This window comes from Euprymna scolopes, chromosome 38 (assembly GCF_053919585.1).
Source record: "Euprymna scolopes isolate OS-2025 chromosome 38, ASM5391958v1, whole genome shotgun sequence".
Classification (NCBI taxonomy): domain Eukaryota; kingdom Metazoa; phylum Mollusca; class Cephalopoda; order Sepiida; family Sepiolidae; genus Euprymna; species Euprymna scolopes.
This window is the reverse complement of record NC_136519.1, coordinates 82,441,571-82,467,278: the sequence shown is the minus strand read 5'-3', so window position 1 is coordinate 82,467,278 and position 25,708 is coordinate 82,441,571. Positions and strand designations below refer to the sequence as shown.

Genomic DNA, 25,708 nt, shown 5'->3' with positions numbered 1-25,708 from the left:
CATTTTATTAAATATTTAATCGTCAGTATACTTTCTCTGATTATCTATAACTTCCTTCCATCTATTAACAAGCTTATTAATTCCATCAAAATGTAAAATCCTTTTGGCTTTGATTTGAAGAACTAACAAATTTCAGTTTCAACTCCTTTCTGCATTACAAAAGCTGTTCCTTCCAAATGATTTTGTAAGCAAAGAAACAAATGGTAGTCTGAAGGAGCAAGGTCAGGAGAATAGGGTGGATGAGGAATTTTATCACAACCAAGTTCTTCGATCTTTTTTGAGGTGAATCCTGCTGTGTTGGCTCGTGCATTATCCTAATGAAACATCACCCGTTTTCGAGTCACTAGAGCAACGTCTTTTTTCCCTCAAAGCTTGGTTCAAACACTCTAATTGCTGACAGTAGATTTGACCATTAATTGATGCATTAGGTGAGAACAATTCGAAGTGGATTATTCCTTGGTAAACCCACCATATCGAAAAAAGAACTTTAATCCTATGAAGTTCTCTTTCCGGCTGTTGCTGTGGTCTTTCTCCTTTACCGAGCCATTGTCTACGACGCTTAACATTTCGATAAAAGATCCATTTTTCGTCACCAGTTCACAAAAATGTGAAACAATTTGGCGAGAATGGAGAGAAGAGGAGATGTCGACTCGGGATTTGAGATTTGTATTCAGAAAATTCGTGAGGCGTTCATTTTCCAAGTTTAGGAACTTTTCCAAGTTGTAGAAGATGACAATGAACAGTTGTACGATTTTGCACAAATTCCTTAACTGATAATGCAGGATTTTCTTCAAGAGCTGCTTCAAGAAACTTATCAAACTCAACTGGACTTCCAGTTCGATCTTCATTTTCAAAAGTGAAATCTCCACTTCTGAATTTCGCAAACCATCTTCTGCAAGTTCTTTCGTTCACCCATTCCTTTCCATAAACTGATGGAATATTTCTAGCCGGTTCGGCTGCTGAGTTTCCTTTCTTGAACTCATAAAACATTATATGCTTCAAATAATTCTTGTGCATTGTGTTTCTTTTTGATTCACTAAAGCAATGTCTTTTCCCCCTCAAAGGTTGGTTAAAACGCTCTAAAATTGCTGACAGTAAATTTGAGCATTAATTGTTGCATTAGGTGAGAACAATTCAAAGTGGAATATTTCTAGCCGGTTTGGTTGCTGAGCTTCCTTTCTTGAACTCATAAAGCAGTATATGCCTCGAATGATTCTTAGATACTTCCATGATAGTAGGTTTTAATCAAGCAAATTTAAATTTTATCGTTCTGTAAAAAAAATGTAATGTTAAATGCATCTAGACATAAAAATGTAAAGAATTACGCAATATTTTTTAAGCTCTGTTCAATTTAAAAACAAAGGTAAAAATTTGGACAGAAGTTATGGGATGATCTGATATATTTGATTTTTATATGCAGTGTTGGACTTCTTTTACAAGGGAGATAATTCAACAATATATCAAAAATCAGTTTTTGAATCCCTTTCTACAGTGCTTTCTACTTTGCGTAATAAAACGAGACAGGGAGTGCATTAGCAGTTATAATTTTATTTTTCGTCAAACATAATGTAATCAATGTCAAAGACCATGAAATACATCCGTTATCGGCATTAATGTTTGGTGACATAGTCACACTGACACACCGTTTCCTGTTAGATCGCTAAAGTTAAGCAATGTTGAACCTAGTTAGTACTAAATGGGTAAATATCTAGGAATATTGGTGCTGCATATGCTCTCCGCTTATCTCAGCATTGTTTTCAATCATCTTGGACTTCTACTTGACACTGAATTCTAGGAGTGCCAGTTAAGGAGAGGTGTGGTTGGAGATAGTGCAACCCTTCCTTCACAATTACATGTGCAGCCACCCTCACAAAGAGGTATCCATTGTCTCTTAAGACTGGTATTTGGTGACAGTTGTACCGATAGTTTTAATAATTTCTGGTTGTGTGTGTGTGTATTTAGTTTGTAAATTTAATATTTGTTTTATGTAGTTTTTGATTTTTGTATACAAACTTGACTTTAAGACTTCAGTTTGATTTCAGATATTTTAAATTTAACTATTTTGTGTTTATTATTTTTATTATTATTATTATTAGTTGTAGTTAAGTTAAATGAAACTAAAAGTTATTTAAAATTCTATAATTTAAGTAAATACGCTTATTAAGTATCATTACTATAATAACCATTGTCATGATTGTTGGAATTATTAATGTTATTATTTTTTATTATTAATGTTATTATTTTTTATTATTATTTTTTATTAGTATTATTATTTTTTATTATTAATGCTATTATTTTTTATTATTATTGTTATTATTTTTTATTATTATTGTTATTATTGGTTCCCCGACAAAGATTGGACAGAGTAATTCACTCCCATTCGTCCATTTGTTTGTTTGCACTTTTCCCAATAACCACTCCTTGAATTTTTAAAAAATTTTGCACAAACATTAGTCATGGTGAAAGTAAATTTTGATCCGAACGAATTTTTCAGAATAACTTTGGTTGCCCCCTAAGGGGCATTATAGGGGTAAAATTGCCCCAAAATCGTTCATCCGTTTATTTGTTTGCACTTTTCTCATTAACCACACCTTGGATTTTATGCGTTTTGCTTTACACACATACACGCACGCACATGTGTGTATATATATATATATATATATATATATATATATATATAATATAAGCAAAGAATTTCTAATTTTTCTGAAGAGTATATGCACAAAAAGAGACAGTATTGACATAATAATAACTGTTTGTTTCTGTATAATGAAACAGATCTGTAAAAATGTACTGAAATTGTAATATGCCAGAGGAGTTGTTTTGTATGAAAAGTAAATATTTGGATCTTGGAATGTACTGTTATTATGAGTTAAAAGAAAAACAATGCAAACTTAGTCCAATCTCATGTTAAATTTATTACAACTCTTTATGGGCCTTCTCAAATGAAGAGAGCTAGTCAAGATAGCATCTGAGATAGATGTATTTATGCGTGTGCGTGTTGGTTTTGTTTGATGCAGTGAAGTCAAGAGTGCTCAATTATCCTATAAGAGCACAATGCAGGCTCCTTCAGTCTTTGACAGACTGTGGATACCCACGTAGGTGTGCCTGCACGTGAAATTTTTGTGGCAGGAGGTGTGCAATCTCCAACCACACCTCTCCTGATTCGACATTGTTAAATACCAGTGGCAAGTGAAGTGTATGTACAGGACTGGAAACAAATACAGAGATGAGCAAAGAGCACATACAGCGCCTAGAATTCCCAAATGGTCACCCATCTGGTACTAACCAGGCTCAACGTTGCTTAACTTAGATGATCTGACAAGAACCGGTGTGTCAACGCAATTATGCTGTATAAGAGTGTAATATCTGTTTCTGAAGTTTACAGATGTTTAGATGTCATTGGTTTTGTGAATAATTGGAGCCTGGTGAAAAAAAGAAGCTGAGCTTAAATCTGGTTGTCAGCCTTTTTTATCTGCAAGTGATACAAAGTCCAGAACTGATGCGGGTAGGCATCTAAACCCTGGTTCAATGCCAGAATGGGGTCCACGCACAAAAATTGAGCTTATTTGGAGTGATATTTTCGGTTGCCTATTTTTTTTGCATCTTTTACCGGATCTACATCGTCTGGTGCACCTAGGTACAGATGTGGATAGGGTTTTTTCCACAATGGGATCACACACACACATACTCAGAGCACAACTGATCTATGCACAATATATTAGAGTAGTGTTTTCTCGTGTGACTTTGCATTGTTTTTTTATGCTTGTAAACCAGTGTTTCCACCCTTGACAACTGCATTTTTCATTTTTCCAGTGGAGCACACATGGTCTCACACTAGTTCTTATTTGGTTTTCTGTCCAACACGTTTTCATTGGCTAATCAATATAATTTGTTAAAACTGTGACCAATCACATCGTTTGTTTCAAATTCATACTAATGCATTTTTGTCTTTTGTTTCAATTTTTAGTTTTCCCCAATAAATGTTCAACACATCTCGTAGCTGTCGATGATGACAAAATGAGAAAGACACACGTCCAATTCTGGGATGACGTCTTTGGATTCAAGATGAGTTGCATGAAGACGGACGTTGTCCGAGAGGCCAGCGTGGAAATTGTCAAGCCGGATACAGTCATATCGGAGTCCTGTCTCCTCAAGGTTAGAAATTTCTCCAATTTTCTCACATTTTTCTATGTCTGCATGGTTATAATTATGTAGGCACCAGTTTCCATTAGATCAAGTTAAGCTATGTTGAGCTTGGCTAGTTCTTGGATGGGTGACTCTTTATGTCTTTTTTTTTTTTTATTACATTTTCACCCCAAACAAGGCACATTGCCACTTTGATGTAGGGGGTTACTATCAGGGACATAAGCTACAGGGGTACTATGTAGGGAGTTGGGCAGCAAGATGAACTTCTGCATATCAGTACAGTTGGGGAAGCAGGAACCCGGAAGGGAATTCCAAAGTCTAGCAGTTCTGGGGAAGAAACTACTGGAGTAGAAGGCTCTCTTACATCTAGGGATCTCTATTGTGAAGGGGTGGGATTTGGCTGCTTGTTGGGTTTATTTATGTTGAGGGGCTACAAGTGCTTGCAGTTTGTCGGAGCATTCACTGTTAAAGTACTTGTAAAACAGGCAGAGGGATGCAACATTTCGTCGATGGGGCAGAGGCTGAAGCTTAGATGACAGTTCAGGACCTATCAGGTTTGCGACTCTCTTTTGAATCTTGTCTTGGAGCGAGAGACTAGTAGTATCTAAAACCTAGTTATTTTTTATTTACTAATGTCCACACCTAACAAGGCATATCGCCACTTGGACGTAAGGAGCTACTATTTGGGACCATACCTGGGGTTTACGTTACATTTAAACTTCTAGTGGCATTCTAGTGGCATTGCAATCTACAACCGTAACGAACACAGTCATAATAACCACTATCAATAATTTCTCTTACTTATTATCTGTGCCTAAGCCTAAACACAGATTCCATGAACAAAGTTTCTTTCTTAGAACTGCACGACTGTGGAACTCTCTTCCGTTTGTCTGTTTCCCACCTGACTACAACTTAGATGTCTTCAAGTCCAATATAAACAAATTCTTTCAGTTGTTTGCTTTCCAACTGACAACAATTTGGTTGTCTTCAAGTCCAGCGTAAACAAATTCTTGATGAGCCGTCCCCTTAAGTAATCCAATTTACTGAATTTCCGCTGCTAACAATTACTACGATATTGTCCTATTCATCACTGTACACTCATTAACCCTTATCCTCAAGTGGCCTCCAGGCCTCGACAAGTACGATATTGTCCCATTGTAACATGGTGCGTAGGAGCATATGGGCTAATATCAGCAGCAGCGAGGGATTGTTGGCTTGCGAAGAGATTAGCAGCAGCAATAGCAAAAAACACGCATATGCAAATTAGAAAGTGTCCGCGAGACAAAAAAGGAGAAAAAAATGCACCACGTGCTCGGGGCAGAAGCAAAGTGGGCATCGAAGAGGATGGACGTGTGAAGTCGAAGACGAGAATGGGTCGGCTGGCCCCGATGTAAAAAAGATTTTTTTATATTACTGGCATGAATACACTTGTTTTGCGTTGGCAAAAATGTGTTGATTCTGATGGTACTTATTTCGATCAATGAATTTTTATTTTTTTTTACATAGGCATAACCACTTATCAAGGCCCAGAGACCACTTGAGGATAAGGGTTAAGAGTGTACAGTAGTCAATTGGACAATATAGTAATTATTAGTAATGGAAATTCGGTAAATTTGTTAACTTAAGTGGAACGGCTCATCAAGAACTTGTTTACGTTGGACTTGAAGACAACCATATTGTAGTCAGCTGGAAAGCAGGAAAACGGAAGACAATTCCACAGTTAAAAACCACAAGAACTTTCTTGTCAGCCTCCTATTTTATTGTCTTAGCTCCTGTATCACAGATGTGATTTTTACTGACATTTGGTATTTCTGGACGAATGCTCAACATAACCAGATCCTTCCTAGGCAATAGAAAATTTCAGGTTGTTCTCAATGGCTCGACATCTAAACAGCATGATATAAATACGGGTGTGTCTCAGGGGTCAATCGTTGGACTTGTATTATTCCTGATATTTATAAATGACCTTCCTGATATAATTGTGTCCGAGATGGGTATATTTGCTCGTGACAGCATGCTCTATGATAGACATGAGGGTCAAAATGAATCTACACATATCCAAGGCAATTTCTTTTTCTTTCTATTTTTTTTTTTTTCTAACATGGTAGTCACCACTTATCAAGGCCCGGAAGCCATAAGGGTTATTGCGTGTACACTAATCAATGGGATAATATCATAGTAATCGTTAGTATTAGAGATTTGATAAAGTGTCTTACTTAAGGGGGCGGTTCATCAGGAATTTGTTTATGTTGGACTTGAAGACATCCAAGTTGTAGTCAGGTGGGAAACAGGCAAACGGAAGAGAGTTCCACATGCATGCAGTTCTAAGAAAGAAACTTTGTTCATGGAATCTACATTTTGATTTTGGCACAGATAAAGAGTGGGAAAAATTGTTGACAGTGGTTTCAGCTAGACGGGTTTCACTTGGTAATGTTACATGATAAGGGCTGTCCCCTTTTCATGTAAGTATAAAAATAGAGAGATTTAGTTAAAATGAAATAGAATAGACGAAATTCGAACCTCGTAAATTAGGTTTAGAAATAGATTACGAGAGAGAATTAGAAAATGGAATGTAAAAACAAATCATTGTTTAGCTTAGAGATAAAATAGTTTTAAGAAAAGGAATGCAACTATAGGATAATTAAAAAACATGTTTTTAACATATTGGAAATATAGGTTACTGGTAATATAGGTTAAAATTTCTTTTGTAAACAAAGGAAAAAGTTTTGGACACGCATTTCCAGAACACGTGAAAGAAGACACATGTTTTAACATGTGTATGACGTCATGGAAAATGGGAAGTTCTCGATATAGTTAGAAACTTTAGAGTTAAGCAGGAAGAGAGAGAGTCTGAGGATGACAGACGACAGTCGAGAGATGGACAGTCGAACGTCTGGAAGCGAGACGGTTACCTTTGAAACATAGACTGTAAAACTTTGAATTCCTGACTAAGAAAGCCACCGACCGGTCGAAGAAGAAATAAACGTATCATCATGTGTTTTTATAAACGTAGTCTTTGTGTTGTAATTCTACCAAAAGGTAAAGTGAAATTGTCATTATATGTCTTATATATGCTGTGTTTTAAAATGTCTTCACATACACAATGTCTCTACATCTCATATCTACAATGTGAACACTAAGACTGTCTCAACAATGTCTCTTCACTCTAAGAGCTTCTACTACACTTCTAAGTATGAACATTTTATATATATGAATCTCTTCATAACACGAACACAGAACGCAACATCTCTCTTAATAAGACTCTCTAAGACTCACTTTTAATAAGACTTCCTAACAACGAAAAATAACAACAAGAATAATAATAATAATAATAATAATAATAACAATAATAATGAAAACCTATATAACACAATAACAACGAAAGTATTATAATTGTAGAATATTCGTTGATCATAATTTAATACCGAACAACGCCAGGCCCTTCTGCTACTATATATATATATATATATATATATATATGGAAAAATAAAGAATTTAAAATGTAAATAAAAATGTAATTAAATCTATTATTCGACAGAATACTCCAAAAATATTTTCAAAGTTTTTATTTCTCGGATTATATCAGGTAAGCATTTATTATTGCTTTTTTCTCATATATATATATATATATATATATATATATGTGTGTGTGTGTGTGTGTGTTATTTGTGGTATGTTTTGAATGAATGCAATTATTTACGAAAGTGCATTTTTACCTCAACACTGTCTCCTCACTACACTTCTAAGTATGAACATTTTATATATATGAATCTCTTCATAACACGAACACAGAATGCAACAAATCTCTTAATAAGACTCTCTAAGACTCACTTTTAATAAGACTTCCTAACAACGAATAATAACAACAATAATAATAATAATAATAATAATAATGAAACCACTAAATATAACAGTAATGGAATGGGGCTGTAAGTGGATGGTAATATTCAATGCTACTAAGATTAAGCTTCTTTCCTTTAACAATTACAAGAAACCTTCTCATTTACTGATTGCTATGATAAATAACACTTGAGAGCTCGTCCTTGAAACTCCTCTGTTTAACATTCACAGGCAACATGAATTGGAACAAATACATTGAGGACATTGCCAAGGCTGCTGCAAAGAAAATGGGTTCCCTCTATCACGGTAGAAAATTACTCGTACCAGAGTGTATCTTATACCTTTACAAAGCCACAATTCACCCATGCATGGAGTAAGTTTGCCACGCCTGGGCTGGTGCATCTACCACTAGTCTCTTACTCTTAGAAAGGGTCTAAAAAAAGAGTCTTAAATCTAATAGGCCCCCACATTATCAACTAAGCTCCAACCTCTGTCCCATCATTGCACTGTTGCATTCCTGTGCCTGTTTAAACTCATAGCGCTTGTGGCCCCATCGACGTACACGCTTCCAACTAACCCGACAAGCAGCAAAATCCCACCCCTTCACTGCTGAAAGTCTTTTACTCTAATAGTTTGTCTCCCTGGACTTTGGAATTTTGTCCCTGGTTCTGGCTTCCCTGACTGTAACTGATATACAGAAGTTTAAATGTAATGTGAACAAACATGTGATTAAAAATGGGCGATTTCACTGATTTCGACGACAATAAAAGGATTAGAAGAGTGGAACATTTGTTGATCCTCATTCAATCCCGGGCAAGTTTTCCTGCTAGATATTAATCAAAGTAAACTGTCTGTCAAGTTCTAATTTTTTTTTTTTCTATTTTCACTCCTTAGCAGCTATTTTTATCAGCTAATAACCAAATCGAATTTGTTCTGAATCAAATATACATCAAGTTTCAATCGTATTATTTGGATTCATAGGATTACTGTTCTCATCTTGAGTGTGATTTTCACAACATTTCAGTCGATGTAACCTCCAACCTTCTTCAGATGTATCTTGTCGAACTCTGGAATGACTGATGGAACAAGAACATGCTACCCTCGCGAAGTAAATAAAGGGTTCCGCTCGAAATTCCGTTCAAATTCCCAAGTTCGACAGAAACATTCCCGAGTTTGACAAGATACACCTGAAGAAAGTCGGGGGTTACATCAACTGAAGCGTTGCGGAAAATGACACTCAAGATGAGAACAGTAGTCTGATGAACCCAAATTATACGAATAACCAATCCTCGTTTCAAAAATTAAGAAACGTCAAGTTTCAAGTCTGTAGACGAAAAGTTGACAGAGTAGTTTGGTAGAATCCATTCCTCACACAAAGTCACTCTTACATATTGATTTATATTTTTTGCAGGAGATTGATATTAGCACGGTCACATTGAAAGGATTGGATTACATGGCACCTTTATCCGTGAAAATTACCCAAGATGGAAACATCAATGCGCTTGTTGGGTATTTTGATGTCATTTTTGAAGGAACCAATATGAAAACGGTAAGTCTTTCTCGCTAAGTACACAGCAACAACATCACCGTAAACTATAATTTTTAGTTTCTTTTGGTAATTAAATTAGTAATTGCTAACTTCTTCTTTGATGTGTCTCCTTCACACCAGATGTGCATTGCGCGCTGACCATGAAGTAATTTTTCTCCATGAAACTCATTTATGTTGGGCTCGATATGCCTTTGCTTGAAGTCATGTTGAGACTTTATTGCTTTTTCCTCCCTTAACCTCAGAATTTTGTTCAACATGTCCATGCTACCATAGGCAGTTGCAACGCAGAGCTGACTCGAGTGTGAGCACCTTCAGTCATTTCAAGTCTTTCTCGGACAACCTTTTCCTCGCTTGCCTTCAATTAAGATGCCCGGTTATCCAATTAGAACTTTGTACAACATGTAGGTAGCTGCAACACAGAGCTAACTCTGGACAACTTCACTCTCAATAGCAGGGAGTCAGAACTAACTCTGCCATCAAGGTACGCACCACAAATTCATTATGGGAATTTCTGCTTTGTTTCTACCTTTTGTCTTATAACTAACAGGTCACCCAGCATTGCCCGGTCGTAAAATACGCTTTAATATGATATTTTGATTAACGCAGATTTCATATTTATTACTATACTAGCGGGGGTACCCGGCGTTGCCCGAGTGTTTGTTTCCGGGACGTGGGGGGGGGGGTTAAAAAATGTTATGGTAGGTAAGTAGGAAGGATCAAACCCGGAGTCATGAGTAAAAGTAGGAAAATAAAGCGTGAAAAAAAAAAAAAAAAACATCTGCAACGTTAACAGTTCGGCCACCAAGAAAAGTCCATTCCAGTTGTTTAGGGAAAAAAAAAAAAAAAAAAAACGACTACGGTAGGTCGGCACGAACGTGAAAATATAATGTGAATTGTCCAGCACGCTAACCACTACGCCACAGAGCACTGCAGCTTAGTTTAGTGATTTTAAATAACTTTACATGAAAGAATTACGAAGCCAAACCGGTGTTCTCTTCTCAACTGTTCCTTGTGAACGATCCCCAAATGGTGTTAAGTGGTGGCAGGGGGAGGAGGAATTTATTAGAGAGAAAATATTTTACCACTTCCATTGATCTTAACCGATTTTGGCCGTGACTTCTCAGCAGAAAAAGTATAGAAATCTAAGATTATCGAGGAATTTGAGAAATAATAAGCCTATAACACACCTCAGATATTGTTCTGCCGTTTGTGCATATTATATTTGCATGAAATATCTTGATTTTTAATCCTATTAATGTCAAAATCCGACGGGAAAAAAATGAGTTCATTTTATTTATATAGAGACTAGCCTGGATGCCCGGGTGTTTGGAGGGGTATGTTGAGAAAAAAAAGTGGTAGTAGACAGGCAGGCTCGAACCCGTACAGCGAAGGAGGAAAAGAACGTGAAAAAAAAAAGTGACGTCTTTGCTGTTGCGCCCGTCACCAAACCAGAAGTGACATAGGTTTAAATTAAGGCTAGACAATCAAAAAGAGGGGATGACTTTCGAAAATATCGGTGAAAAAAGCAACCCCCTCCCTGTAGAAAAGTGCCCAGTTGAGGGTGAAGGAATTAATGTTTTTAGCCAATTTTTCGATATTTGTCGCCCGAAGAGTCAAGCGTCAAAACGATACTGATTCTCATGAAAATCCGTTGCCTCTGTCAAAAGTTTTAGGCAGACATACAAACATACATACATACATACAGACAAGTGAGATTTATATTATAGATTATATTGGGCCCGTTGTATAGTAGTAATTTGAAAAGTAAAACGAAAAAAATGACACGTGTGCCACGTTTAGCTTACGATTTACTTTTTCTTGTGATGTTAATGCCTGAGCTATTAAGACATGTTTACTGCAAGGTTAAAAATTAAAACATGAACCAATAGCTTTTATGTTATGCATGCATATTCATAATGCCGTCGTTCGACCTTCACCTGGCAAATTTCAGAGAGGTACAAGAATATAAACAAAAATGAATTATTTCAATTTTTTTTCTTTACTCTTTTTTTGTGTTGCCCACACTGAGGATTGAACCTTTTACAATTGATTTTTCCTAGTACTCTAATCACTACACCACGCAGACAATTCTAGTACAAATTTTAGGAGCCTTAAACCTATTTTTATTTCTAGTTGTAAATATTATTAATTATTACTATATATTAATGTACATCTATCTCTTTCTCTCTCGCTCTCTATGTATATATATATTAATGTTTTTACTTATTACTTGTATATATTATCTATTGTTTATAATTACTGGTTCCCATATTGTACTGAATTCTATACTAGGTCTACTTAGTAGTTGGTTATTCCCCAGCATTTGTGCTGCTTCTTTCAATCCTCAGTGTGGGTAACCGAAAAATACAATTGCAAATTACTTAGGACCTCTATCCAGTCATGGTTGACGGAACAAGAGCACGCTACCCCCGTGAAGTAAATAAAGGGTGCCGCTCGAAATTCCGTCCAAATTCCAAAGTTCGACAGAAACATTCCAGAATTCGACATGACACATATGAAGAAGGTCGGAGGTTACATCGACCAAAATGTTGTGAAAATCACACTCAAGATGAGAACAGTAGCCCAATAAACCCAAATAAAACAGATAGTTGATTTTTGTTAGATTTATTGAACACGGGTATGTTTACGCCTTCAAAATTATAAATACGTAGGAACGTGGTTTTAAGGCGTCGAAAATGTAAACACTGTTTTAATCTCGCATTTTTATCATTTTAGTCCGATGAACCCCAATAATATGAAAATCGATTTATCTTAACAACCAGAAAAATATTTTTTTACAAGAAGGGAACTAAAGAAAAATCATTCAAAAATTATTTTATTTATTTTTATTTTTTTTTATTTATTTATTTATTTTTTTTTTGCTCCAAAATGATCTTTAAAAAAAACACTGAAAGAGGAGGGGGAGTAAAACTGTTTATCACCCATTCTTTTATTCTTTCTTTTTTTATTATTTATTTACTTGTTTGTTTGTTTGTTTGTTTGTTTGTTTATTTATTTGTTTGGTTATTTATTTGTTTGTTTATTTATTTGTTTGGTTATTTATTTATTTGTTTATTTATTTATTTGTTTGTTTGGTTATTTATTTATTTGTTTGGTTATTTGTTTATTTGTTTGGTTATTTATTTGTTTGGTTATTTATTTATTTGTTTGTTTGTTTATTTATTTGTTTGTTTGGTTATTTATTTATTTGTTTGTTTGTTTGTTTGTTTATTTATTTGTTTGTTTATTTATGTGTTTATTTATTTGTTTGTTTATTTATTTGTTTATTTATTTGTTTATTTATTTATTTGTTTGTTTATTTATTTGTTTATTTATTTGTTTGTTTATTTATTTGTTTGTTTGTTTATTTGTTTATTTATTTGTTTATTTATTTATTTGTTTGTTTATTTATTTGTTTATTTATTTATTTGTTTATTTATTTGTTTATTTGTTTGTTTGTTTATTTATTTGTTTGTTTATTTATTTGTTTGTTTATTTGTTTGTTTATTTATTTATTTGTTTGTTTATTTATTTGTTTATTTATTTGTTTATTTATTTGTTTATTTATTTATTTGGTTATTTATTTATTTGTTTGTTTGTTTGTATGTATGTCTGTAAACATATGTACATGGTGCAACATAAGTAAAAAAAGAAAACGATAATCAAAAAGACCTTACTTATGCCGCACTCTGTATTGTTTTTTAAAAAAAATCAATACAACCAGAACTTTTTTTGTTTAATCTGTTGTTTAGTTTATATTTATTTTCTTTCTCTTCAGGTGATCTTTTCTACGAGTCCGCAATGCGAACCAACACATTGGAAACAAACGATTTTCTTAGTCGAACCACCAATGCCTGTGAAAAAAGGTCAGTTTTTTTTTCTTTAAAATTAAAAAGTTTCGTAAAAGACTTCTTTTTTCTTTTTTTTTTTTGGCATTTCCTTCTAAATATGAAACTTATCTTTTATATTTACACGTATATAAAGTTTGTCTTACTTTTATTTTGTTTTTATTTAAAAACTTTTTAATTGTTTAAAAATAATTGTTTTATTTAAAAATACTTTTGATTGTCTTATTTCAAAAAGTTTTTTGTGGCACTTCTACACTATTGCGACGAAATTTCAGAAATCGTAAAACTGAATTTCACATGAAAACAATGGTATCTACGAATTCCTCGTATTTTTAAGATGATTATATCCAAAAATTACGAAAATCAATAAGGTAAAAAATTATTTATTAAAGAAAATAAAAAATAGAATTTGATGAAAACACTGATAAAACACAGGCGAGTTCAAAAGGGAGGTAATTTTTCGTTTCAATTTAAACAAGATGGCGGCAATTTTTCACCTGCTACCTCGATTAAAGTTGTTTTTTTTTTTTTTTAATAATTCAGTAATATTCAGGTAATTTCGACTGCATAATTTGGAAGCTACCATTGTAATTTATTAGAATTGACAAAAAAATCAGTTGAAATCATTTTTTTTATATCTGAAAATTCTATTTATCGACTACAAAATTTCGTCCCAATAGTGTAGAAGCGTCATTTTTTTAATTATCTTATTAAAAAAAACATTTTTTTCATTTTCTTCTTAAAAACAAATTCCAATCTTATTTATTGCCATTTCATTTTTAATTGCAGATGATGTCCTGACTGGGACGTTGAGCTGTATGAAAAACCGGAAATCTCCACGAACTTTAATCGTGCAAATAACACTTGGTGATTGGCACTCTTCATACATAATTGAATGAAAACACATAACGTGCAATAATGGACACGCTTCCCCTCGTTGATATCTTCCATCCCTTCTGATATAAATGCTACGCTTTAAGCAAATGAAAAAAAAACAAGAAGAATTTATTTACTGAAGAGTGAATCATTTCTCATACGCTGCAAGACTTTCTCATCAAAAAGATGCACGCAACTTGATCTTACAAATTAAAATACAAAAAAAAAAAATAATAAAATTGAGATTTTTTTTTTTTTTAAATTGGAATCGTGTTTGATCTTACTGTGTGCTTTATAAATTTGTAACTATCAGGTCATCCCATAAGTTCTGTCCAAAGTTTTACCTTTGTTTTTAAATTGAACGAAGCTTAAAAACATATTATGTATATTGTGTAATTTTTTACATTTTTATGTTTAGATGCATTTTAACTGATTGCATTTTTTTTTACAGAACGATAAATTTTAAATTTGCTCGATTACAACCCTACTAACATGGAAATGGAAATGCCTAAGAATCATTCGAGGCATATAATGCTTTAAGAGTTTAAGAAAGGAAACTCAGCTGCCAAAGTGGCTAAAAATATCCCACTTTGAATTGTTACCACCTAATACAACAATTAATGCACAAATTTACTGTCAGCAATTTTAGAGCGTTTTAACCAAGCTTTGAGGGGGAAAAAGACGTTGCTTTAGTGAATATAAAAGGAGCACAATGCACAAGAATTATTTGAAGCATATAATGTTTTATGAGTTCAAGAAAGGAAACCCAGAAGCCGAACCGGCTAGAAATATTCACTCAGTTTATGGAAAGGAATGGGTGAATGAAAGAACTTGCAGAAGATGGTTTGCGAAATTCAGAAGTGGAGATTTCATTTTGAAAATGAAGATTGAACCGGAAGTCCAGTTGAGTTTTTGATAAGTTTCTTGAAGCAGCTCTTGAAGAAAATTCTGCATTATCAGTTAAGGAATTTGTGCAAAATCGTACAACTGTTCATTGTCATCTTCTACAACTTGGAAAAGTTCCTAAACTTGGAAAATGAACGCCTCACGAATTTTCTGAAAACAAATCTCAAATCCCGAGTCGACATCTCCTCTTCTCTCCATTCTCGCCAAATTGTTTCACATTTTTCATAGACTTGTAACTGGTGACGAAAAATGGATCTTTTATCGAAATGTTAAGCGTCGTAGACAATGGCTCAGTAAAGAAGAAAGACCACAGCAACAGCCGGAAAGAGAACTTCATAGGATTAAAGTTCTTTTTTCGATATCGTGGGTTTACCAAGGAATAATCCACTTCGAATTGTTCTCACCTAATGCATCAATTAATGGTCAAATCTACTGTCAGCAATTAGAGTGTTTGAACCAAGCTTTGAGGGAAAAAAGACGTTGCTCTAGTGACTCGAAAACGGGTGATGTTTCATTAGGATAATGCACGAGCCAACACAGCAAGAATCACCTCAAAAAAGATCGAAGAACTTGGTTGTGATAAAATTCCTCATCCACCCTATTCTCCTGACCTTGCTCCTTCAGACTACCATTTGTTTCTTTGCTTACAAAATCATTTGGAAAGAATAGCTTTTGTAATACAGAAAGATGTTGAAACTGACATTTGTGAGTTCTTCGAATAAAAGCCAAACGGATCTTACAGTGATGGAATTAATAAGCTCATTAATAGATGGAAAGAAGTCATAGATAATCAGGGAAAGTATATTGACGATTAAATATTTAATAAAATGTAACATTTGGTCACTTCTTTTCTTTATTCATAAAATCGGACAGAACTTATGGAAGTCATATGGATATGTGTTTTTATTTTTTTAAATTGCAACTTCATAATATATATATATATATATAAATTGGTAAAACATTAACTCTGTAATAATATATACAAAATCTGCACGAATTAAAATATCATATTTAAGCGTACTTTATGACTGGGCTATGCCGGGCGTCCCTGCTAGCTTAGATAAATACTTTTGCAGTTTTAACAAAAAAGATACAATAATATCAGAGCGTCTCCATTTACACTGAACATCTACAGAATGACAACATCAATATATTATATATGAATGAGTCCCCTGTGGAATTTCCACAGGTCTCGCTCTAGTTAACATAATTACATGAATGATTCTGCGCTACGAAACAGATGCTGTCAAAAATTGAACATTATAGAAATGGAAACAACAAACACACGCTTTATACCAGTATGACCCGCTGATCGTCGTGGTGAGCGTGCTACGATAAAACAAGACGCACACGCAGAGCTTAATTGATTTACATCAAGTGTTGTTTTATCGTCACTGATGTGGACCCACGTTGGGACCACGAAAAGACAACTCGGAACATGGTATACGTGCAAAGATATATTGAAAAAGGAACAAGATGCAAAGAAAAGTGGTGACGTAAGCTAGACTTATCAGTCGGATGTTTGTAAAGTATCCAATATTCACAAGAGTACTTGGCTCTCAATTAACGTAGGATTTGAAAGAGTCCATCAATAAATAGATAACGGTCCCATAACAGTCGGTACTGGATATGACCTTAAACTATATCCGATGGTGAGACTCCAGCTAGCGTGCTTTGGAGAGTGTGGAGCCACCCTTTAATTGTCATTGCTCCCAGGTTCCCTCTGACCCGGAGTGGTAGTACCTGTTAGGGTCCCAACTATGGGTTAAATAGAAACCGACTTGAAAAAAAAAAACAAATATACTCTATTAAAATATTTTTCTTCAAAATCACTGGATTCGGCATTAAATAACCTGAAAAGGGTTGATATGTCGTAAAACAAAAACAACCAACCCATAACAGTCACAGAGCATAGAAAGCTTGTTTGTTGCTAGCTGTTTGGTTGCGTCAGTTTCCAGCAATTTTCTTCTTCATCCAATCTACTCTCACCTGGATTCAACTCAAATCACTTTCAGAGCACCTCTGAGCTACCTAAAATTGGACACAGTCCCACACTGTCATAAGCTCAAGATTGTCCGTAAACTGTCTCTAAACTCGTTGTCATTTCTAAAACTGCCCGTCAACCGTCTCTAAATAGAATGACCTCTATTGTCCAATCCTTTTGTCCCAAATCACTACCACACCTTGATTAACAATCCTAATTTTTTTTTTAACGCGGTCTTAAGCAAAAACAACAGTACTTTCTTAATTGTCATGTCGAAAATAGTAATATATCCAAAAATTATAAAAATTCATTAAGTAGAACAACTGCTATTTTGTTTCTAGGAAAAAAAAAAATGTCCGCCATGAAAGTGGTGAAAAGGGAGATAAGTCAGTTTAGCAAAAGAAAAAGTAAATACTTTCCAGAACCAACTGACAGCAGAAACCGTAATTTCAGTTCTATTTTAATAAATTTTTATCAAAAATATTTGGTAAAAATAGCTCTCACTGAAATTGGAACTCTAAAAGTGATAAGCAAGTCACAGTTATCTTCCCTGTATTCGCAATCTTCAAGGTGTTCACATCTAGGGAAAATGCAATTTCCCCTAATTTTCCTTAGAAATTACTTTTAATTAAAAAATAATTGTTCTCAATGAATTTTCATAATTTTTGGATGCATTACTATTTTCGACACAACAGTTAAGTAAGTACTGTTGTTTTTGCTTAAAACAACATATTTAAAAAAAAAAAAAAAATGATCTGTCGACTCTATCTTAACAAGCACCAAAAGAAAAAGAAAGAAAATGGTGGAAGGCAGAAAAATACACATTCAGCTAGTCAGAATCAAATATCAATTTGTCAGATGCATTGCTATTCAGATCTAACTTTGAGGAACCTAATTTTATATATTAGATCTTTGTATAAGAATATCGCTATATGAGCTTCTATGCACACACATGCATATTAAATGTTTCCTTATATCAATGCTGGCTTTAGTCCAGTTGGGATCCGTGCCATTGATCGTTAGCAAAACTTGTTTTGGCAAAAAAATGAATCCATCGAATCAACTCGAACATCAAAACCTTCAGCAGACACGACCATATAAATTCTTATGACCTTCCTTTTTTTTTTTTTTTACACAGTGGTCACCACTTATCAAAGCCCGGAAGCCACTCAGGGATAAGGGTCATTGCAAGTACATTACGTTAGTGTGGAGATTTGATGAAGTGTTTACTTAAGGGGGCGGTTCATTAGGAATTTGTTAACGTTGGACTTGAAAACATCCAAGTTGTAGTCAGGTGGGAAGCAGGCAGACGGAACAGAGTTCCACAGGCGTGCAGTTCTAAGAAAGAAGCTTTGTTCATGGAATCCACGTTTTGATTTAGGCACAGATAAAGAGTAGGGGAAATTTTTCACAGTGGGTTTGGCCGAGGCCGCCGAGATATATTATTAACATTAATATATCTCGGCGGTCTCGGTTCGGCAAGACGGGTGTTTTTCGTTAAAGATTGGCGAGGGGGGACCAGAGATTGGAGCTCAGACAAGCACCTGCCATGGAAGTAACGATAAAACAAGGATAGGCTCGCAACGTCTCTTCTGTGGGAGAGAGGTTACAGGTTAAAGGGCATCCCCCACTTAGCCACGAAGTCTATTTTGTACTCTGTCAAGGCAGGATAGGCTATTTTTAGCAGCTCCTGCCTAGATATGGCAGCAGTATTCCATCCTTGGACGTACTTGACTTCTATATAGATAGGCATTATCTTTCCATGGAATTAGAAAACAATATTTTATCGATATTAATAAAATTACACAACAACTTCACATGTAACTGTTCTGTTGTTAGGATATCATCTTCCCAGGCATTTCCTCTTTCTTTATTTTTTTTGGGTGCTGATGATGTGAGGGCGGAGTAATATATTTGTTCTGTCATAAAATACATTAGAAAATAATCTTGAAGTTATTCCATCGATTTTCTAAACATCCTGTACTTTGGAAAAATTCAGGTGTCTGCCTAAAAAAATATAAAATAAATGTGTGCGTGAATTGATGCCATCTTTTTGCTTTCAGAATGCTAACTAATGTCATATATTGATTGAGATTGTCGGACTGACTTCCTCATCTTAGTTGTTATCGTAACAACGTTTCAGCCGTTTTGCCCTCCGGCCTTCATCAGGTGTTTTGTATTGAACTGGGGAACCGTTTGTTAGGAGTCTCGAACCCAACCTGCTAGTGACATATGGCCGAGTAGTCCTAGACGTTGTATCAAAGTTTACAGTTACCCAAAGGTGCTGAGTTCAATCCTGAACGAAGGCAGTGAAAAGTAACATTCAAAACAGAGAATCAGCAACTATGTCCCAGAGCCTAGCTGGAGTCTGAACACGATACCCCCGTAATAATGATAAAGGGTTGGGTTCGAGACTCCTAACAAACAATTCCCCAGTTCGATACAAAACACCTGATAAAGGCCGGAGGGCAAAACGGCCGAAACGTTGTGACAATAACAACCAAGATGAGGAAGTCAGTCCGACAATCTCAATCAATGAAAACACGTCATCTCAAAAATACAGACAATTACTAATGTCATATATATATATATTACAATAGAAAAATGCGAGCATGAAAAGTAATATGGTTAAGCTTAAACATGGAAAAGTAAAGGACTAGTTGTTAAAACTGGAAATCAAACGAGTGCCGTACATTGTTATTACATATGTGTTTATGGGGGCAAAAAAATAAGACTGAAATCATATAATGTTAAAAATTGAATATTAAAATTCTTAATGCTGCAATTTTTTAACTTATAAATTTATTATATTTTTTACTAGAATATCTTGTCCTTTTCTTTTTCAGTTTTAACAACTAGTCCTTTACTTTTCAATGTTTAAGCTTAACCATATTAATTTTCATGCTTGCATTTTTCTATTGTAATCCATGATTTTTTTCAGGCTTCCAGTAAATTCACTTGTTTTTTTGTTTAATTTAACTAGGTGTGATACTATGGAGGACACATTCTTTTTAAAAATGGAATGGTGAGGTAGCAGCTATCCCAGGCAGCCATAGAGTATTGATATACTGTACGATGGAGAGGTATGTCTGAGGACTTGGTGTAAGATCCCAGTGAAGACAGAACAGAGGATGAACATAGCTAGGGCAAGTGGGAAAAAGGTTTAGGAGACTTGCATACTGACCGTCAGTGTCGGGCACATATATATATATATATATATATATATATATATATATATATATATATATATATATATAACAATTATGTAGGTTCCATTTGTTTTACTTGAAATTCAATATTTATTTTGGTTCGTATAATATAGAAGCACCAAAGATTAAATTTGAGCAATATAGGGAAATGTGTGCAGAACAGGAGACTTTGGTAGTATGGTTACATTGAAAGAATGGATAAAAGTTTTCTCTATTTTTTTTTTTTTTGCTGATTATCTTCATCTTTATAGTTCTTGTTTAATGACATTTCAGCCAACTATTCCTCGGGCTTCGTTGGGGCCGTGGTGCAGTGGATAGAAACCTTGAATCTCTACAGTCCCAGGTGAGCATTGTCTGAAGATAACGGTTTCAATCCGATCCAAAGCCGGCCAGAGGATTAGTTGGCCAAAAACGTGGTGAGACGACAGCTATGGAAGGCAGTAATTATATATATATATATATATATATATATATAACAAAAACTATGGAAGGCAGTAATTATATATATATATATATATATATTATATATAATTACTGCCTTCCATAGTTTTTGTTATATATATATATATATATATATATATATATATATATATATATATATATATAAACAAAAACTATGGAAGGCAGTAATTATATATATATAACAAAAACTATGGAAGGCAGTAATTATATATATATAACAAAAACTATGGAAGGCAGTAATTATATATATATAACAAAAACTATGGAAGGCAGTAATTACTGAGGATACAGTTAAGAGATTCAGTATTCCTATCCCGTTGCGGTTAACCACCTGAAGAAGGCCAGAGGAATAGTTGGCTGAAACTCCATGCTTCCGTTCAGTCTTGAAAGACAAAGGCTACCCCTTAAGGGCAGTTGCACGTGTAATTGTGAGGCAAGGGTTGCGCAGTCCCCAACCACGCCTCTCCTGAATCGGCACTGTTTGAGTCCAGTGGCAAGGAGAAGACCAGGATGACTGGAAACAATGCCGAGATAAGTAGAGAGCACATACAGCACCTGAAAATCACAAATAGTCACCCATTTAGTACTGACCAGGTTCAGCGTTGCTTAACTTCGGTGATCCAGCAGGAACCGGTCTATCAACATGATTATGCCGTAACTGATTATATACATGATTATGACCGAAACAGTCCGCAAATAAATTTAAAAGAAAAAATATATATATACAAATTACTCATCTCAAAGAATTCCAATAATTAAATAATGAACAGGAGTTGTTGGATGTAGAACAGTTGAAGTAGCAGGGTCGGTTTACAGGGGAAAGTCAAGCAAAACATGGAAAGAAGTGACGAAAACAAACTTGAGAGAAAGAAGGATAAATAAAGACCTGGCCAGAGATACGTTAGTTTGGATAACAGTTTCTGAAGAAAATTTCTCTCCAAGTAAACTCGTCTGAACTAAGAAGTAATTTGATTTTTTTTTTGTAAATTTTGAAATTAATATAAACCCCAAATAAGTAAAAGTTTGTCCGTCAGAGGAGCATAACAAGGTATGTAATTTCCATAATTTTTGTGGAATTTTCAAATATATTTTTTAGGTTATGATCACTTTTCTGTTTTCATGTAATTTTAACTTTCCATCACTTTGTTGCAAGTATTTGAAAATGTGTACGTCATAAACAATATTCTCAGTTAACAAATTCTATTTTAATGAAACAAACCGAACATAGTCAGTAACAATATTAAAAACATGAAGGACAAATTTCAGCACTTCTGCACTATTAAGACGAAATTTTGTAATCAATAAATGAAGTTTTCGAATAGAAAACATTCGTTTCAACTGATTTGTTGGCCAATTCTAATAAATTACAATGGTAGCTTCCAAATTATGCAGTCGAAATTACCCGAATATTAATGAATTATTAAAAAAAAAAAAACTTTAATCATGTTAGCAGATGAAAAATTGCCGCCATCTTGTTTAAATTGAAACGAAAAATTACCTCTTTTTTTGAACACTTATGTGTCTTACGATCATTTTGATCAAATTTTATTTTTTTTTTTTCAATAAATAATTTTCTACCTTATCGATTTTCCTAATTTTTGGATATAATCATCGTAAAAATACAAAGAATACGTCGATACCATTGTTTCCATGTGAAATTCAGTTTTATGATTTCCGAAATCTCGTCCCAATAGTGTAGAAGCGCCCAAAATTATTATTATGTTAAAGTAACTATTTACTTGTCAATAAAACTTCAATATTTTCCGAATGACATTGAACAATGTCTTATCAGTGGATCAAGTCAATCGGAATTTGAGGAAATGTTATACTACCACCAACTTCCATAATCCTTCTCCAAAATGCATCTTTCGACAAATATTGAACTTCCTCTTTTTTGTTTACATAGGAGTCACCATTTATCAAGGCCCGGAGGCCACTCGAGGATAAGGGTTATTGAGTGTACAGTAGTCAATGGGATAATACTATAGCAATCATTCGTAGTGGAAATTTGGTAAATTGGATTACTTAAGGGGTCAATTCATTAAGAATTTATTTACGTTGGACTTTAAGACAACCAAATTGTAGTCAGCGGGGAAGCAGGCAAAGAGAAGAGAGTTCTACAGGCGTGCAGTTCTAACAAAGAAGCTTTGTTCATGGAATCTAGGTTTTGGTTTAGGCTCAGATAAAGAGTGGGGAAAATTATTGACAATGGTTTCAGCTAGACGGGTGTTTTTTTATGAAAGTTTGGCGAGGAGGCACCATAGATCGCAGCTTAGATGAGCACTTGCCTTGAAAATAACGCTAAAGCAGAGACATGTTTGCAACGTCTCCTCTGTTAGAAAGAGGTTACAGGGTAGAGAAACCGGCATCCCCCACTAGGCTACGAAGTCTATTTTGAACTCTATCAAGGCAGGATAAGCTGCTTCTAGCAGATCTTGCCCAAATGTGGAAACGGTATTCCATCCTTGGATGTACTTGGCTTTTATATGGATAGAGAATTGCATCAGCAGTGAGATATCTTCTGGAGCGGTAGAATGATCCCACCATTTTTCCAGCGACCTTGGCAACAGATAAACTTTCATCTTCAGAATTGACCAGAGCTGTTCAATGAGGTTGAGATCTTGAGAACAAGGTGGCCACGTCATGAGATTATCTCTATTGATGCATAGAGATCCAAGGAAAGCTGTCACAGTCTTGGCCGAATGGGATGGAGCCTTACTGTGCATGAAAATCATTTGCCGGTCACACAACAATGAGAGGTCATCAAGCCATGGTAACAAATGCTCATTTATCATTCATTTTTCTCTCAACCTTAAAATCATTACAGAACTGATTCCCTGCAGAGTAAAACATCATCATTTTAAAAAAATAATATCAATAGATTCTTGCCATACACCATCCTCACAAGCATTCAAACTTGGTTCATGCAAAGAACCAACTAGCAAGATAATACAAATTATAGGTGGTACTGGTTACCACCGGAAGGTTTCCTTGATATTTACAGCTTAGTAACCTTAATTTTTGCCATAAATTGTCCCCAGTTAACCAAATTCAGTTATTTTTACTAATCATTCTCAATCATCTCATATTATTCTTCATCTTTTAACTGACAAGCATTCCAGTTCAGTAACCTTTATCCTCACGCGAAAAGGTCCAAGTAGGTCACTGCAGATTATTCCAGCTCAAAACATGACTCCTCCACCTCCCTGTTGGCGGCAGAATAAGCAAGAACAGGGGCTCTAAGAAGATTTTGAACTTTGGACCATCCATCTGGTTCATCAATGGTTGCTCTGGCTTCAACAATGAAAAGGACATTTTGGAAGTTTTTCATGTATTCTTAAGCAAATTCCAACGTTTGTCTTCATGAATTTTTTTTTTAAACAGATTTTACAATGGGTTTGATGTTCCTGGCAATATCATTCAACACATTGCATCTTGTCTGTCAAATATGCCAGCACTGGTGCTGCGCAACTGCTTGACAACTTAACATCAAATGTTTCTAATATTGTGAAGAGAGAGTGTTCTTCTCGTGTTTTTGGCTGTCCTTGGTTTGGCGTTTCGATTGCCTACAAATGAATACAATGTTCTTCAATCCTTCCCGGCCCTGTCGGTGGGGCATTAGAATACGCCGACTGCCCCCCCACCCCTGCAGAGGGTAAAAGTCCCTCAATGGGGGTCCTGGATATGACTTTAAACTATATCCAGTGGTGAGGCCCCAGCTTGTGGGCTTTGGGGAGTGTGGAGCCACCCTTTAATTACCATTGCTCCCAGGTCCACTCTGACCCGGAGTGGTAGTACCTGTTATGGTCCCAACTATGGGCTAAATAGAAACCGACGTGAAAGCAACAAATATATTCTATTAAAAAAATTTTTCTTCAAAATCTTTGGATTCGGCATTAAATAACCCGAAAAGGGTTGATATGCCGTAAAACAAAAACAACCAACCAACCAATCAATCCTTCCCAAGTTCTACGAGAGATAAACCTTCTGCAAGACCTGCAATAATGCGCTTCTTTTCAGAAGCAGCCAATCGTTCTTTTCTGCGAAGTTTGGAGACCTGCAATAAAGCGATGGACACTTAAAATTACATGAAAACAGAAAAGAGATCAGTTTCAACCATCGTCTCCAATTCTCAAGGTGTTATCTGTTGCTCGTGTGTCACAAGTGTATATACAACAGGTATACATAAATTAAGCGACCAATGTTATATAGTCGTCAACGTAATGTTCGCTGCAGTGTGTGTGTACATTTTTAACACAACAGAGTCATCATTTATCCAGGCCCAAAGGCCGCTTGAGAATAAGGGTTAACACAATGTGGAACGCAATACTGTGTGACTGCTTCCCATCTGACTACAATGTGGTTGTTTTCAAGTTTAATGTAAACGAATCCCTGTTAAACTGACCTCTTAAATAATCAAATTTCAATCATTGTTACCAGCCCTCAAGGTGTTGTCTCATCGACCACCTGACAAGCTCATTAATCGTGATCATTGAGCAGCCTTTGCGCGTTGGTAAACGGCAACTCATTAGTACAAAAAAAAATTTTAATATGAAATTAAATCCACCAAAATGCATTTTCATTTCTTTATAAACAAATCATTCGTTTTTGTTACAATTTCCAAAAAATAATTTTTGTTATATAAAAATCTCTCCAGACAAGGCATGAAGCCACTTGATGTAAGCAGCTAACAGGAATGAAAGATGATTCGTGGAAAGAATCTACTGAAATAAAAAGCTGGATCACAATGATGTATCAAAACAGCAAACTGATGAAGACCACAAGTCAAACGAGCTGGAACAAAGGAGACAGGTAAAAGTTCAGACAATTCTAAGGAACACCTGCCATGATAGTGCTACACGAGAAGGGGAACAAACTTGATAAG

At 34.9% G+C, this 25,708-nt stretch overlaps 1 protein-coding gene across 1 annotated transcript in view; it reads left to right on the top strand.

Annotated features, from left to right (window-relative positions):
* Positions 1 to 16,056, top strand: part of LOC145263227 (uncharacterized) — a 54,647-nt gene extending 38,591 nt beyond the window's left edge. The window contains exons 9-12 of the mRNA XM_080120312.1: positions 3,971 to 4,158; positions 9,401 to 9,538; positions 13,317 to 13,404; positions 14,176 to 16,056. Of these exons, the coding sequence (XP_079976438.1) occupies positions 3,971 to 4,158; positions 9,401 to 9,538; positions 13,317 to 13,404; positions 14,176 to 14,285 (524 nt within the window). The 3' untranslated portion in view covers positions 14,286 to 16,056. The remainder of the gene's footprint in view (positions 1 to 3,970; positions 4,159 to 9,400; positions 9,539 to 13,316; positions 13,405 to 14,175) is intronic.
* The last annotated feature ends 9,652 nt before the right edge of the window (positions 16,057 to 25,708 follow it).